Source organism: Wasmannia auropunctata, unplaced genomic scaffold (genome assembly GCF_000956235.1).
Source record: "Wasmannia auropunctata unplaced genomic scaffold, wasmannia.A_1.0 LD335880.1, whole genome shotgun sequence".
NCBI classification, from domain to species: domain Eukaryota; kingdom Metazoa; phylum Arthropoda; class Insecta; order Hymenoptera; family Formicidae; genus Wasmannia; species Wasmannia auropunctata.
The window spans coordinates 209,126-223,623 of record NW_012027010.1 but is presented as its reverse complement, the minus strand read 5'-3'; the positions used below and the strand labels follow the sequence as shown (position 1 = coordinate 223,623).

The window sequence follows — 14,498 nt, the reverse complement described above, 5'->3', positions numbered from 1 at the left end:
GAAGTAAATGAGAGAAAGAAAAAGGTATATGTGACCCTGTAGCTTTTTAACTTCCCGGCGAAGCAACAAAAGTATGTGTTAACGATTATATATATATATATTTAACTCCGTTATTAATTTTCGCGAAGCGCGATTTGTGTAATTTCGAAATCGCCACTTTGAAAGTTTCCGCCTCCGCGCCGGGGCGAAATTTCCCGTTTCTGGAACACATAGCGAAATTAATAAGCGCGCCGCGTAATATCTTTGTTAAACTCCACGTCGGGCGCGAATCCCCGCGCCGACGGGCCATTTCCCTCCCCTCTTCTCTCCCACTCCCCTTCAGAATTTCCGCGAATAATTCCCGCGTGATAATTCCCGAGCAATTTTCGACGCACGTCCGCGCGCGTTCGATTAACCAAAGTTGCGACGCGTGTCGTGACTCCGCTGGGGGGGGGTGCCCGGATTAAATTCTGACGAATCGTTGTCGGATGATCGGTTAAGAGGGACTTTCGCTGACATCGCGTGTGTTTCATGTCATGTCTCGCTGTCCACGTGTACGATCGACCCATATCGACAAGCGCGTTATGAGAAAAGCATAACTTTGATTTGTTAATAAATATGCGAGGCAAAATCGACATTTCCGCCGAGGCAAAATTCCGCACCGCGTCCTATAGTTACTCTTTGCAACTGAGCTATCGAATTACGGGATCTACCTTGACATTTCCGGTCATCGAGATCTTGTGCCTGACAAAAATTTTCGTGATGGAGCGATATTTTTCGCAATAAATTCTTCGCAGGTTTACAAGACGCTTGTCAGTTATATTAAATTGTGAACTAATTTAATAATGCAATTATATTTTTAGCTTTGGCGTAAAATATAGAAGTAAATAGTACAAAACTTATTATTATTATTATTAACTTATTATTACTAAATTATTATGAGGCACGTGAGATCTCATTCAATAATTATATAAGCAATGTTTTATCAAATATTTATTGTGCACATAGTTGTTACCGTGCAATTGTTATTTGTTTATTTATTGAATTATTTATTACTATTGCTATTATTAAATTGTTTATTTATTAAAGGAAATTACTTTGTAGCTTGTAGTATTCGAATACATAAATTTTTACGCTACAAAGAATTTAAATTGCACGATTACAGTAAAAAGCGATGGGGATTCTAGAAAAAAGAGGGAAAAAAGCTGCGGAGACAATCATATTTTATTAAAATGGATAGCGCTATGGGGTTGTGGCGCATTAATGTGGCATTTATTTGGCAACGTTCCCCCGAACGTACGTTCGCCCGGCAGTAGCGCGCCAATTTCTCGCGAGAAACAACGGGAATATAGAAACATGGCTGGAGGTTTGATTTTGTCAATATTGACGCGAAACGATAACAGGGAATTAAAACGAAGTTCGGTTGGTATTTTGTGAGAAAACATAAACGGCGGCTTGGCGGTCAACGAGAGGAATGATGAAAAAAAAAAAAAAACGTGGAAAAAAAGAGCCCGCTGTAAAACGAGGTCCCCGGAAGTGTATCGCCGACCGATTCGATCTTATCGATTTAATGCCACGCGTAAACGGGAACCGTGAAACTTATCCGTCGGAGATAACATTATATATACTCGTGATATCTGTTGAATTATTGGTCACCAGTTGTACACGCGGGGCACCCCGCGAAGCACCAATCTCCCCCCTCGGAGCATTATCTCGCGGTTCCATTAGAGAGATTATGTTCGCGGGCGCGTGTAGCGGGACGGATAGAATGGATAGATGTACGCGTATTTCTCTCTCTGTGCGTGCGTGTGCGTGCGTGTGTGTGTGTGTGTGTGTGTGTGTGCGCGTGCGTATGTGTGTGTGCCACAATCGCCGAAAACTGGAACGGGGCGGGAATCGCACGAACAAAAACAGGCAGCAAGCTGCCTCCGCGATCATTGTTGCCTGTTTCGCAATAGGCTTTTCGACGCGATGCTCCTCGCCGAATGGCCGCTACTCCCGCGGTCCGAGGCAAAAGTAACGGGTTAATAACGGCCGTTTATCGCCGGCGAATTATTGCCGGCAGTACGACACACTCGCGGTCGCGGGAATTAAAGGTACTGGCGCGATTATTGTACTGACCGACATTAACCGGACTATTCAACAATCCAGCCGCGAACTTTATTGATCCCCTTTCGATAGCGGATTTTTATTTATTGTAGAGGGAGTCTCTCGAATTTCTGTCGCGAATCGTCTGTTAGCGACAACAAGCTATCTGAAGTTTTCTGGATTAGTATTGATTTTTTTTTGTTACATAAATATAATTTTCTTCTGATTATTCTGCATATATAAAAGTATTTAGGTATATTATAGTTGCCAAAAACTGAACAGTTTACGAGATATTTTATTAATGTACCGAAATAAACGATAAACTATTTCGTATAAAGTATTGATTTTTTGATAATTTTACTTTGATACTTTCACATACAGAATAATGATATTGGGTATATAAAAAAATCATACAATTCCATTTTTAAAAATAATCTTTATGCCATCTTGAAAAATTAATTTTTTTAAAATTGATTTTATTATTATCTGTCCCCTTTTAAGCTTTACAATTTTTGACTGAAACAGTTTTCCCGAAAATATTTATTTTTCGAAGTAATCGATTTTATGACTTAAAATCACTTAAAACCTGCAGTATATGTAATTTACATACTTAATTATACATGTCTATTTTAGTTAATGTATTTAGTTTATATATATATGGATATTTTAGTTAATTCAAATATATATAAGTATATATATATATATATTATATATATATATATATATATATATATATCTCAGTTCTTATGTAAGATGCCTTAAGATCGAATATCTCTACTAAGGGAAAATCCCCCCTTAATTCGTCAAAGCATCTGTCATTGAGACATCGGAGCTTCTTGTGACATCTCGTATATAGGGGGATGTATGAAGGACGTCAGACGATTGCGGTATACGTATAGCTCCGACCAATACTTGAAATCGGAGGACGTTAGATTCAATGCTAAAGCCGAGAAAATGGGTGAACGGGGGGGGGGGGGGTGGAGAGGGAGGAAAGAGGAGGGGGAAGGCGTGTAACAATTGAACCGCAAATACTGGTACCCTGACGCACTCGACTGGTCTTTCCCTGGTTTTGTGCAACCTGTGCTTGCTTTCTTGCTGGGCCCGAGACCATAATATCGGCGACTAACGCGTCGAGTCGAGTGTGAAACCCGAGTGCGAGTATCGAATGCTTGACAAATACGCGACGCGAAGATAGTATTCCGCCTCATCTACGCCTCTCCTCTCTCCTTCTCAACCCTCCTAACTCCTCTTACTCTACCCATTTTCTTTCTCTCCGTCTCCGTTGCTCCGCGGTATAGCCGACAGTTTTATCACTTTTCTCGCGCGCGAGAGGAAGCTGCAAGTCGCCGGAAAGATTGCGGCTTCGCGGGGGGAAAAGTTGACTTTATTAGACGTCGACGGGCGCGAAAGGGAAGAAGAGACGGGGACGGATAAATGGAGGGTTCAGAGAGGAAATTAATTTGATTCAATTCTCAGTAGGAACCGTGTCGCGAGGATACAGTCCTTTTCAGACACGATGATATAGTAGCACTGTGATGTATATAAATAAATAACAAAATTGTATAATAAGCTAATGAGAATAAGCACACGGAAAGAACGATTTTGTTGAAAGGTCTAAAAATTTTGCTAAAAATAGATTTGAAAATAATTTTTTGTTGAATCGTCAAAATAATTTGTTGGAATGTTAAAACTGATAAGCATTGCTATAAAATGTTTTGATATTCTAGCAATCAGTTTGACTTTCGCACAAAATTATTTTGATTGATTGAACAAAAATTATTTTTAGATGTGCATTCAGCAAAATTGTTCTTTCCGTGTGGAGAAAAAAGAGGAAGAAGAAAAGTTGAATCGATGCGAACAAAAAGAGTGATAAATAATAAAAATTATACATGGTAAATTATTATTATCAATCAAACTGTTAAGTTGCATTTTGTCGATCTAACAACACTGAAAGAAAAGTGTTTGTCACTTGTAATTATAATTGCGTGGTAAAATAATTGTGGTGAAGGAGCTCTATTCTTTATAGTTACTGGTATAATTTTAGTAATGCTAATTATATATTTATAAATAAATAAGTTAAATTATATTTATAGTTTTATCAAACAAATCTATAGTTGGTTCCGAAAATGATTATACATTGTAGTTAAATTATTTTTTCTATCACACTATACTCGTATCAATAATTATTAATTGCTCTAGTACCTCAATTCAATTCTACCGAAATTGAAATTTAGAATCAAGTGGAATACCAGTTTATTTGAATTATATATTGCGGCACGCGATAGTTTATAACAAAAGCACTCTCCGGTTTTAACATTTCAACTTTAAAGATCGATCTGAGAGGGTTGAAACGGCTTGGAAGTACCGAATGCTCTCGCGCGGCGTCCGTTGTTTCGAGGAGAGAGATAGACAAAGAGAGAGAGAGAGAGAGAGAGAGAGAGAGAGAGAGAGAAGAAATGGTGTGGAAACGCTTCTGGCAGTCTGTGTGTGCGCTTCTTTATCGCGGTCGTGAGCAATCGCGAAGAGTGAGGGCGAGAAAGAGAGAAACTTTATCGGGCATATACAAGTTTAAGATTGCCTGAGCCAATCAAGCTTTGAATTAAGGAAGCCTCTCGGGATGGTCTCCATGACTACCGCGCCCTCCCCCTACGTCTCTCTGCATCCCGCTTTCTGTCCTCTTCCCCAATAACACAGTCTTCCACCCTTATTCTAGCCCCTCACCCACCTCCCACCTCCCCTCCCCTGTCAGCCCCGGTGAGAAAGGTCACGGGGTCACGTCGCGCGAAATCTGCCTGCCGGTGCATTCCGGCAACTATCGTCGGCGGCCCCGGCTTCCGTTGATTATCCATCGAATTGGCCGACGTCGCCGGGACGTGCACAGTAGGTTTTCCGAAATGTGCGAACGCGCGCGCACATGTAGCGTGTACCTGATCTCGGCGCGGTTTAATCGAAAATGCGCGAAATTCCTCCGCGCGGAATCGGCCTGCACGCCGCCGCGGAGAACGATCTAAACGATGCCGTTGAACGCTTTCGTTAAACTGCAGCACGTACTGCGCCTCTGCTCCGTTCCCACGGGAGAAAGGGGAAAAAAAACACGGGCATACCTCTCGCCTCGCGCGCAGGTGGTAAATTGAACGTAAATAGACGGCGTGCGGCGCGGCGGGACTCGCACGCACGCACGGCGAGCGTGATGTGCGTCTCGGCTCGGCGAAACGCGCGTTCCGCCCGCGCGGAAAATATAGCGGGGAATCGATAGGTCGCGCGCACAGAGTTTACCCGCGTATATATATGTATATATATATATATATATATATATATACATATAATGTACGCGCGACCCCCATACACCGGCGCGCGGCGGAGAGACTGCAGGTGCATGCGCCCCGTGCGACCGTATAAGCGCAGCAGCCCCGATGCACGCAGGGTGGAATCAGATGGTGCGTGTGTACGAGACGGACGTTGACGGCGGGCTCACGTGACGCTCGGGGTACGTGGTGCGCGCTCGGGCCTTCGTTGATCCCTCGGAACGAGAGCGGAAGTGATGCAGATCCGACGGAGTATCGCCGCGGGCACAGAACAGTGTAATACCTTCCGACAATGTGTTTTTGATACCACTTGTTCTCCCTATAGTAATCTCGCGATACCATGTTGGACGATTAAATAAAATGTGGCTGAGGAATATTTCGACGCGCTATAGGGAACTAATAAAATGGGAACTTAATGAAATTAAATGACTCTTATTTTGTAATGAATCGACAGAACCAAATGAGTCGAAGACTGTTTTAGAGTACATTCATCAGAGGAAAATGTCGTGATGGCAACTGTAAAAGTGACAGCTGTACAAGTTTTATATATGTAGAATTAATGTACATAGTTGAATAAATTATTTTATATTCGGCATAAATCAATTCTACATATGAAACTTGTATAGTTGTCACGTTTATAGTTTTCATCACTACGTCTCTTTCTCTAAATGTGAAAATATATTTGTCATTTTTATCGGAATATAGTGCAAAAGGAATATATATATATATATATATATATATATATATATACATTGAACTGACGTACACATGAACTCGTAAAAATAAATATTGTTACGAGAAAACCGATAATTCAACTGGTTGCATGTGGTTCAGTAATGTTTAAAAGATTTTGATACTGCCGATCGTTTCCGTGAAGAGAATTTATCAGGAATTTTATTGCCTTCTTCCGAAGTTATTAATGTTAGAGAAAGTGCATTGAACAGTTTTCAGAAGTACTGATTATTGCGCAAGTTCAGTCATTATATTAATAATAGAGTGTTTCTTAAATACTTCAACATTTTAAGAGTTAATTGTTTAAGTTATTTTAGGAAGAAAAGTTTATATGTAACATATGAAATATTCACTCAACCGTCTCGTTTCTGAGATACGGAGTGTTAAAAGTTCTGTAAAATTATCGGTTTCTTTTATGAGCTCCTCAACGAAAAGAGATTTCGTTTTCAAGCTAGTAGACAGGAAGGAGTTTTATCTTTATTGTTTACCTATAGTCGCTGCTTTGTAAAATAAATCAATGGTTACGGAAAGGGTTTAGTTACATTACTGCCCCGAATTTGTACGTCAATGGACAGAATTCAATTTCTTTGCAGATTTTTATTATTTCATTAAAGTACACTTTCGCTACAAATTAAATTTTTAAAAATCTTTTTCGTTTAAGAGCTATTAAAACTTTAATTTTGTAGATTTTTTAACAGCCTTTAGAATGAGATTTTTGAAACCATTTATGTGTTCTTTTCGTCACAAAGTAACGTGAAAAATTAATTTCTAAATTATTGGGCAGTACTTAAGAAACGTTTTGTACATTACGTTTTTGTACATTATCATTAAGCTTTGCAACTACACGGAAAGAACAATTTTGTTGAAAAGTCTAAAAATTTTGCTAAAAACAGATCTGAAAATAATTTGTTATTGAATCATCAAAATAATTTGATGGAATGTTAAAACTGATAAGCATTGCTATAAAACGTTTTGATATTCTAGCAATTATTTTGGCTTTCGTACAAAATTATTTTGATTATTGAACAAAAATTATTTTCAGATTTGGATTTTACAAAATTGTTCTTTTCGTGTAGTTTTGTCATTGATTCATATGCAGTCTTGGTTATAAGTAAACATTCTGAATTAATTGCATTTTTTTTGGAAGATGTAGTAATAAAAGTCAAAAGAGGATTAATGAAATATTCAAATTATTGCAAAAATAAATATTTTTCGATAAAACTGTTTTTTAATTTATTATTTGTTATAGATATAGAATGTTCACGTCAATTTTTGTAGAAGTGTTTTATACTTACGGCTAAGGCTGTAATATTAATTTTTGCATGTTCCTATTTACTTTTTGTGCTGTATTAATAAAAATTAATTACTAAGTCACTCCTACAATATAGCATTTAATTAATTTTATTTTTTCCATTTTTATTACATAACAGCTACCTTTTGTTCCAGCAACCTTTTATCACTTCATTGCACAATTATCCTGCTCAACTTCTACAGTTTGCGACACAGCATAACTCCATCTTTTGTTCCTGAAAACTTGCAAATCTTTCTTTCCCGACGTTAAGTGCCTTAATAACCTAGCGTCATGCTAAAGTTCATTTTATTGATAAAACTACATTATTAACAGATATTAACTTGCTTTTTATTCGATATTACTTGCCCATAAATATGAATTTAATTTTACATTTAATTAAACACAGAGATACATGCGAAACTCTACTGTCGCAGCTTAGCAAGAGCACCCCTGGACTCTCGGGACGCAGAGTAGAATAGAAACACGCATGTTTAGCCCTTTTTCATCAGAGCGCATTTACGTCAGGAGACGATCAATCAGTTCGTTAGTAAGGGAGCATGAGGTTGGAACTTTTTCGCGCTTTTAAGGGGGAAGAAAAGCGATTCTGGCTTTTTCCCCTCGTGCCGCGGAACACCATAATCTTCGCGCGCACAGCTCGCGTTTATTTATAACGTCCGAAAGCCCCGACTAAAATGCGAAACTCGCAAAACAACCGTTCCGACACTTCATCCCGGCTGGCCTGGCCGGCGCGCGGCGCGTAGCTGAAAAAGTTAACGCGATTAAGGGGCGCGCTTTGTTACGCAGGAATTCCCAAGCTCTCGCTCTCCGGCGAGGCGATAAATTTTTAACGAACACATACTGCCTCGATTCTCTCTCTTTCTCTCTCTCTCTCTCTTGCGTGCGCGCGAGAAATCGACTATACGCTTCCCACGTACGTGAAGCTCCGCGTACCGAGACACTCGTTAACTCGTACTGTTCGTCAAGCGGTCGAGAGATGGAACAATCTCTCATCGATCGGAAGCCGTCTCAAGCCTCTCTCTCTCTCTCTCCTCTCTCTCGATAGAGATAGAGAGAGAAAGAGCGCGTCTCTCGGCTCTCTCTCGGGAAGATCTCGGCACGGTCGCTCACGCGCGCGCCACGTTTCGTCCGATAAATCAGAACTGCACAATCGCTATTAAGATAAGTCTGATAAATCGAGATTGGGCTACAGGTGAGTCTCCGCGTGAGACGGTCATTTCTTTCGTCGTTGAGTCACGCTTTTGGAAGAAGAAAAAAGAAGAATAACAGGGGAAAATAGAAATAGAATCGAAACACCTATATTCCCGTTATACTCTCTCGAAATGCCTCTCACTATAAGGCGATAAGCTTTTTTTCAATTTTCTGACACATTACTCGACACACTTCTCGTGTGCGAGGAAGGTGAAAGGACATTTTGGAAACTTTATTGCAGCTTCAAAGAAATTCCTGTTTCTGCGGCCACCTTTCTGCGTAATCCCTTTGACTTCAATACACTCCGATCCGCCGCGCGCCGCCGCGTCGATTCACTTACAAAACTCGTACTACTCGCGCGTACTGTCTCTCGCGTTCCGTTACGTTTTCTTTTTTTTTTTCACAAGCGCGAGTTACGCGCTCTCTCTTTCTCTCTTTAACGCTCTAACGCTCGGGGAGAACAAAGCGACCGAATTTCTGGAACAAATTCGAAACCGAGATGGCAAAGAGAGAGAACGGCCACGTGTAGTTGAAGCGGATGTAAATACGCGGGAACAAAAGTGACGTTTGCAGCGGCGGCGGCGGCGGCAGCATGCTGTATTCATGCACGCTTCACCATCACGCAGCGTCTACAATGAGACTTAAAGACTTAAGATTTAAGAAAATTCACTAATCAATTGATTATTTATCTCACATGCGAAAAATAATCAATTGCGATTGGAATTCAACTAAGATTGAGGAAGAGGTACAGAGCCAAGGCCAGATAATATTGCCAATTGATATATATTAAATAAATAATACAACTAAATAAAGATATATACCATGATTTCACTGACGTTTCGACCCTAAATAGACGGTCATTTTCAACGGCAAATTACAAATAAAATCTTTATATGTAACTTACAAAATTCGCTACATAATTATAATTTAGAACTTTGTAAGTTATATGAAGATTTTATTTGTAATTTACCGTTGAAAATGATCTTTCATTTAAGGTTGAAACGTCCGTGAAATCGTTGTATATATCTTTATTTATTTGTATTATTTATTTAATATACATCAATTGGCAACATTATCTGGCCCTTGGCACTGTAACTCTTCCTCTATTTTGGTTGAATTCTATTCATTAGAGCCTCTACATATATTTACAATTGAAATTTCATTTGTGATTGGTCAATTTTCTTAAATCTTAAATTTTAAGTCTCGTTGTAGACGCCGTTTCACGCAATGCACGACTGTACACGACACGCGCAGCACGCGCAACCGTATATATAGTATGTAGTATACGCAGCGAATTTCTGATCCTAATCGTGCTCCTGCTTCGCCGGCTGTTCCAGCTGCGGAAGCCAGTGTCGACTCTCTCGATCCCGGGGGCGATGAAGAACAGCAGCGGGGTGGCCGGCGGGGGCGGCGCGGGGGCGGCCGGGGCGGCTGCCGGCAGCGGCAGCGCCGGGGGCGCCGGCGAGGACGCCGGCATCGCCCTCGTGGGCGTCCACTCCGAGTATCCCCGTTACATAGACGAGCGCATGCTGGCCGGCGGCGGCGGCTCCCTCAAGGGCCAGTCCGGCGGTGGCAGCATCGGGCCCGGGTCCAAGCACAAGCCGAACGTCGGCTACCGGCTGGGCAGGCGGAAGGCCCTCTTCGAGAAGCGCAAGCGCATCAGCGACTATGCCCTCGTCATGGGCATGTTCGGCATCATCATGATGGTCGTCGAAAACGAACTGTCCAGCGCCGGCGTTTACACCAAGGTAAGCGTCACCGTTGCCGCGACGCGCCTAAAGAGGACCCCCAATCGGAATCTATATAGCCATAAGATGTTCAGTTTTCAGATTGATCTGGGCAATTTTCGCTTATATTTGAATTACACTGGGGTCCCTGGGATCCCAGTGAAACTTTCTCGGTTTGGCATTTCTGAAATTGGAAGGGGAGAGGTTTGAGATATTGACGTAAAAAAGTTTGGGATCTCCTCAGTACACAGAAAGACGTGTTGACGCGCGGCAATTGTCGCTCAACAACCGAGCAGTGAGCAGTTGAAGTGAGCGTGAGACTGCTTGCAGTTTTGTTAAAAAAATTAAAATATCGAATCGCCAAATGTTTTTTGTTACTATTTCAAGTATGCCCTTTCAGAATTTTTAAGGATTTTTCAAATCGGTCTATAAACAAAAGAGACATGATTTTTTGAAAAAAAAGGTGCTAAATCGAGATTTTTTCGCGTTTTTCAATTTTCCTTGTTCTTTGAACCCGTATGTCTTGGAGCTCCTTAATTCTATCGACTTTTAAACATTAAGGGCTTGTTCCTTTGTCGATTCTCTATCGATCGAAAATAAAAATTAATTGAAATATGTCCATTTTTACTAGAGTTACAGTAATAAATATGGATGGGGTCCCCGGGACCCCAGTGTGTATACGACGTCGTCAAAAAAACAGTGTGTATACCTAGGATTAACATAAGCGTAATATTTCAGTAATACAAATGAAAAAAAATATCGTAGAAAATATGAATATTATAATATTGCAAAGTAGCGCCGCATATCCATCCATTTTAACAATGAACGGCCGCGCCACTACCAAAAAATTACAAGTGACGAACGTGCACAGACCGCGTCAAAAGAAGTTAAATTGAAAAGAGAGAGGTACATGTAGGTATATCTTTCTCTCTCGCAGGATTTTGCCCAGATCAACTTATGGCTATAAGACTCCGATTGAGGGTCTCTATAGACGCGCCGTATATCATACTAACGATTGAGGTTGGATTGGGATTTAAATCAAAGCAAAATTTACTAGCTGAACTTGATATTAGTTATTTTTCTTCTGGTTGGTCAAATTCCAATCCAATCTCAATCTCAATCGCCAGTATGATTAATGTAAGAGTAGTATTGCGTATAATGGTTCTGAATACTGATTTTTAAAATTTGGGGCAATGATTGGCGGTAAATTTTTAATGGTGACTTTATGTTGGTTCATAAAATTTGGAGTACATTTCTGATTGGTTCAAGAGGTGGCTATTACTGGTATTCTTACATCATGGCTCGCACGCAGAGTTCTAGATGTTAACAAGAATAGCAACAAACAACCGCCATCTTTGACCTAAATTAGATTCTTGTCTTTAATTCTTCGTTGAAACCAATCACTGCGAAGGATCCGCCGAGCGCTTATTGAACAATAGATCAATTCAGTTAAAAGTGGCGGTCGAACGGGGAAGGTAGCCAAGTAAGAAACCTCGGTTGTCGGCATTCGTTCAGACAAAAGGATATTGCGCTACTCTTGGTTAATATCTGGAGATCTCGAGCGCTACTTTATTAGACGAAGCGGTCCTTCCGGACCGACTCTGTTTCGCTCGACGGTTTTTGCGCGGGAGCGAAGCGAAGAAACGCAAACCGCGCGGATCGGCGAGATTAAACTCCCGGAGATGACTGTTGATCCCGGCATTGCATAAGTATCGCCGATTTTCCTCGAAGTCCTCTTGGCTCCCCGACATCTCGTCGTGTTGATCCGCGATTTTCTAACTTGCATAATACAGCGCAATTACAAGAACGGGGGATAAACCTCTTATCTCTCGTCTAAGCCTCGGGACTAAGCTTCTGGAAACTTGGGACGTGCGATTGAAGTTTCGGGGATAACAATATGGGAAGAGCGAAAACGATTAGTGTTGGCTAACATCATTTTCCGATGGTAGAATATATTCGATCAATTTTATCCCCTTCCTGCTGTATATATATATTATATATTCGTACATATATTCGTATATATGTGTCACGTGTATACCGCAAACCTTTGGGATATAATTAACGCAAGGTTTTCCAGGCGATATGCGACGCACTCGCGACTCGTACACTACCTCATACATCGGACGTCCAATTAACTCGCACTTGACGCGCTAATGGACCAGTCAAACTTTCCCCGGGACTCTCGTGAATTCGCCTTGGCTGCTTGGATCGTTCGCGTGCGGCGAGCAAACTCGTCGGCGATTTAGAAGTTAAACACTCGGGAGCGCGTGTCACAATCTTGGGGATTTCCCCTGGTTCCTGTTTACAAAACCCGCCGCAAACACGGCCATTGTCGGTGGAATTTGCAATAAAATTAACGCGAGAAGGGAGAAGGGAGAGACAGACGGCGCGGTCGCATTCGATAATCCAATTAATGAAGCAGTTTTCGAAGTGACGCGTGTTGAATTCCCGCGATTCTCTCCGCCAGTTTATAATTTCATTTACATAGAGCTTTTATTTAGGAAAGTCCGAATGCTCGATAGTTAGAAGTGAATTGTTGTCGTAAAGTTAATATCTCGATGAATTGAAGGATAAATCTTTCCCTGTATGAAATTCAAAATTCTCGATAAACTATAGAATGCGGAACATAACTTCGTGGAATCTAAAAATTGATGACGAATCGTTGTTTGTTTGAAATGAATTGTTGTGTTACTCGTAAAAATGTAATATTTTGATGGATCGAAGGATGAATTTTACTCTCATAAAATTTCAGAATCAAAATTTTCAATCGACTACAAATCGTAGCACTCGGTGGAAAATTAGTAAATGAACATTGATCATTTGAAATGAATTAATCGTAAAATTAACATTTCGATGAATTAAATTTTATTAAAAAATAAATACGATCTAATTGAAAAATAAATCTTTCTTTTATAAAATTTAAAATTCTCGATAAACTAGAATGCGGAACATAACACTTCGTGCAGGAACCTAAAATTGATGACGAATCGTTGTTCGTTTGAAATGAATTGTTATGTTACTCGTAAAATTAATACTTTGACGGATTGAGGGACGAATTTTATTCTCATAAAATTTCAGTATCAAAATTTTCAACTACAAATTACAAAGCACTTGATGGAAATTAGTAAATAAATATTAATCATTTTGAAATTAATTATGTAAATGAATTAATCGTAAAGTTAACATTTCAATAGATTAAAGGATAAATCTTTCTTTTGTAAAATTCAGAAGTTCTCGATGTGAACAAATTGCACGTGACGTAACACTTCATGTAATCTAAAATTGACGAAGTACTAGAGGAATGACAAAATTTATATATGCGACATTTAAAATAAAAATCACAATCGTATATTTCACTCTGCAATTTACACATACCGCATATTTCACTTGGCCGCTTGAGTAATTAGTCAACATTCGTTGCGCTGTCATAACGCGACGTTGAATAAACCGGCGGACGGTGAGGGATGATGATTCTTGCACGGCACCGTGTATACATACACGGCCAGTATAACATTTTACAAGTTGCCCGGCATTGAAGTACCTATAAATATTGCTCGCAGTTTGCGCACTCCGCTTATCGCGGTCTATCTCTGCAGGGATTCCCTGAATAAATTATTATGCGACTGATAAATGATAAAGGTGCACAATCGCGAAGGGCGAAGGGAAGATTGAGACGGTTTCGCTGAATATTTATCGCCGGTCGTGGGATGCTCCGCGGCGAAACGTTAATTCATTCGCCATCGATCAGCGCGAGCCCTCGAAAACCGCGTGAAAAGTGCAGAGCGATGTAGCCGCGTTAATATTACAGGGGGTTGGTTGGTCTGCCCCGAAAAGGGCAAACCGGCAGTGGGATTTTATGCTTCAAGGAATTCCCATTCTCTCAGGAATTCAACGCGTCGCGTCCATTTATTTTTACTGCCGGTTTCTCTCTCTCTCTCTCTCTCTCTCTCTCTCTCTCTCTCTCTCTGTAATATCGAATTAACGATCACATGCTGGTTAAATAGATACTAGATTGAAAAAGATTAATTCTCCCTTTGTAAATTGCAAAAGCCATAATTTTCGAAGAATCGCAAATTATAAAATACAGTTCTTCGCGGAATCCAAAGTCGAAGTTAAATTGGTGGACAAAATAGAGTTCTGAGAAATCAAGGCTTTCTAAAAATCCGA

The 14,498-nt window shown here is 40.4% G+C and overlaps 1 protein-coding gene across 1 annotated transcript in view; it reads left to right on the top strand.

Moving 5' to 3' along the window:
• The window catches only part of LOC105455726 (small conductance calcium-activated potassium channel protein), a 125,384-nt gene that overhangs the window by 65,983 nt on the left and 44,903 nt on the right, over positions 1-14,498 (top strand). The window contains exon 4 of the mRNA XM_011699266.1: positions 9,942-10,352. Within this exon, the coding sequence (XP_011697568.1) occupies positions 9,942-10,352 (411 nt within the window). The remainder of the gene's footprint in view (positions 1-9,941; positions 10,353-14,498) is intronic.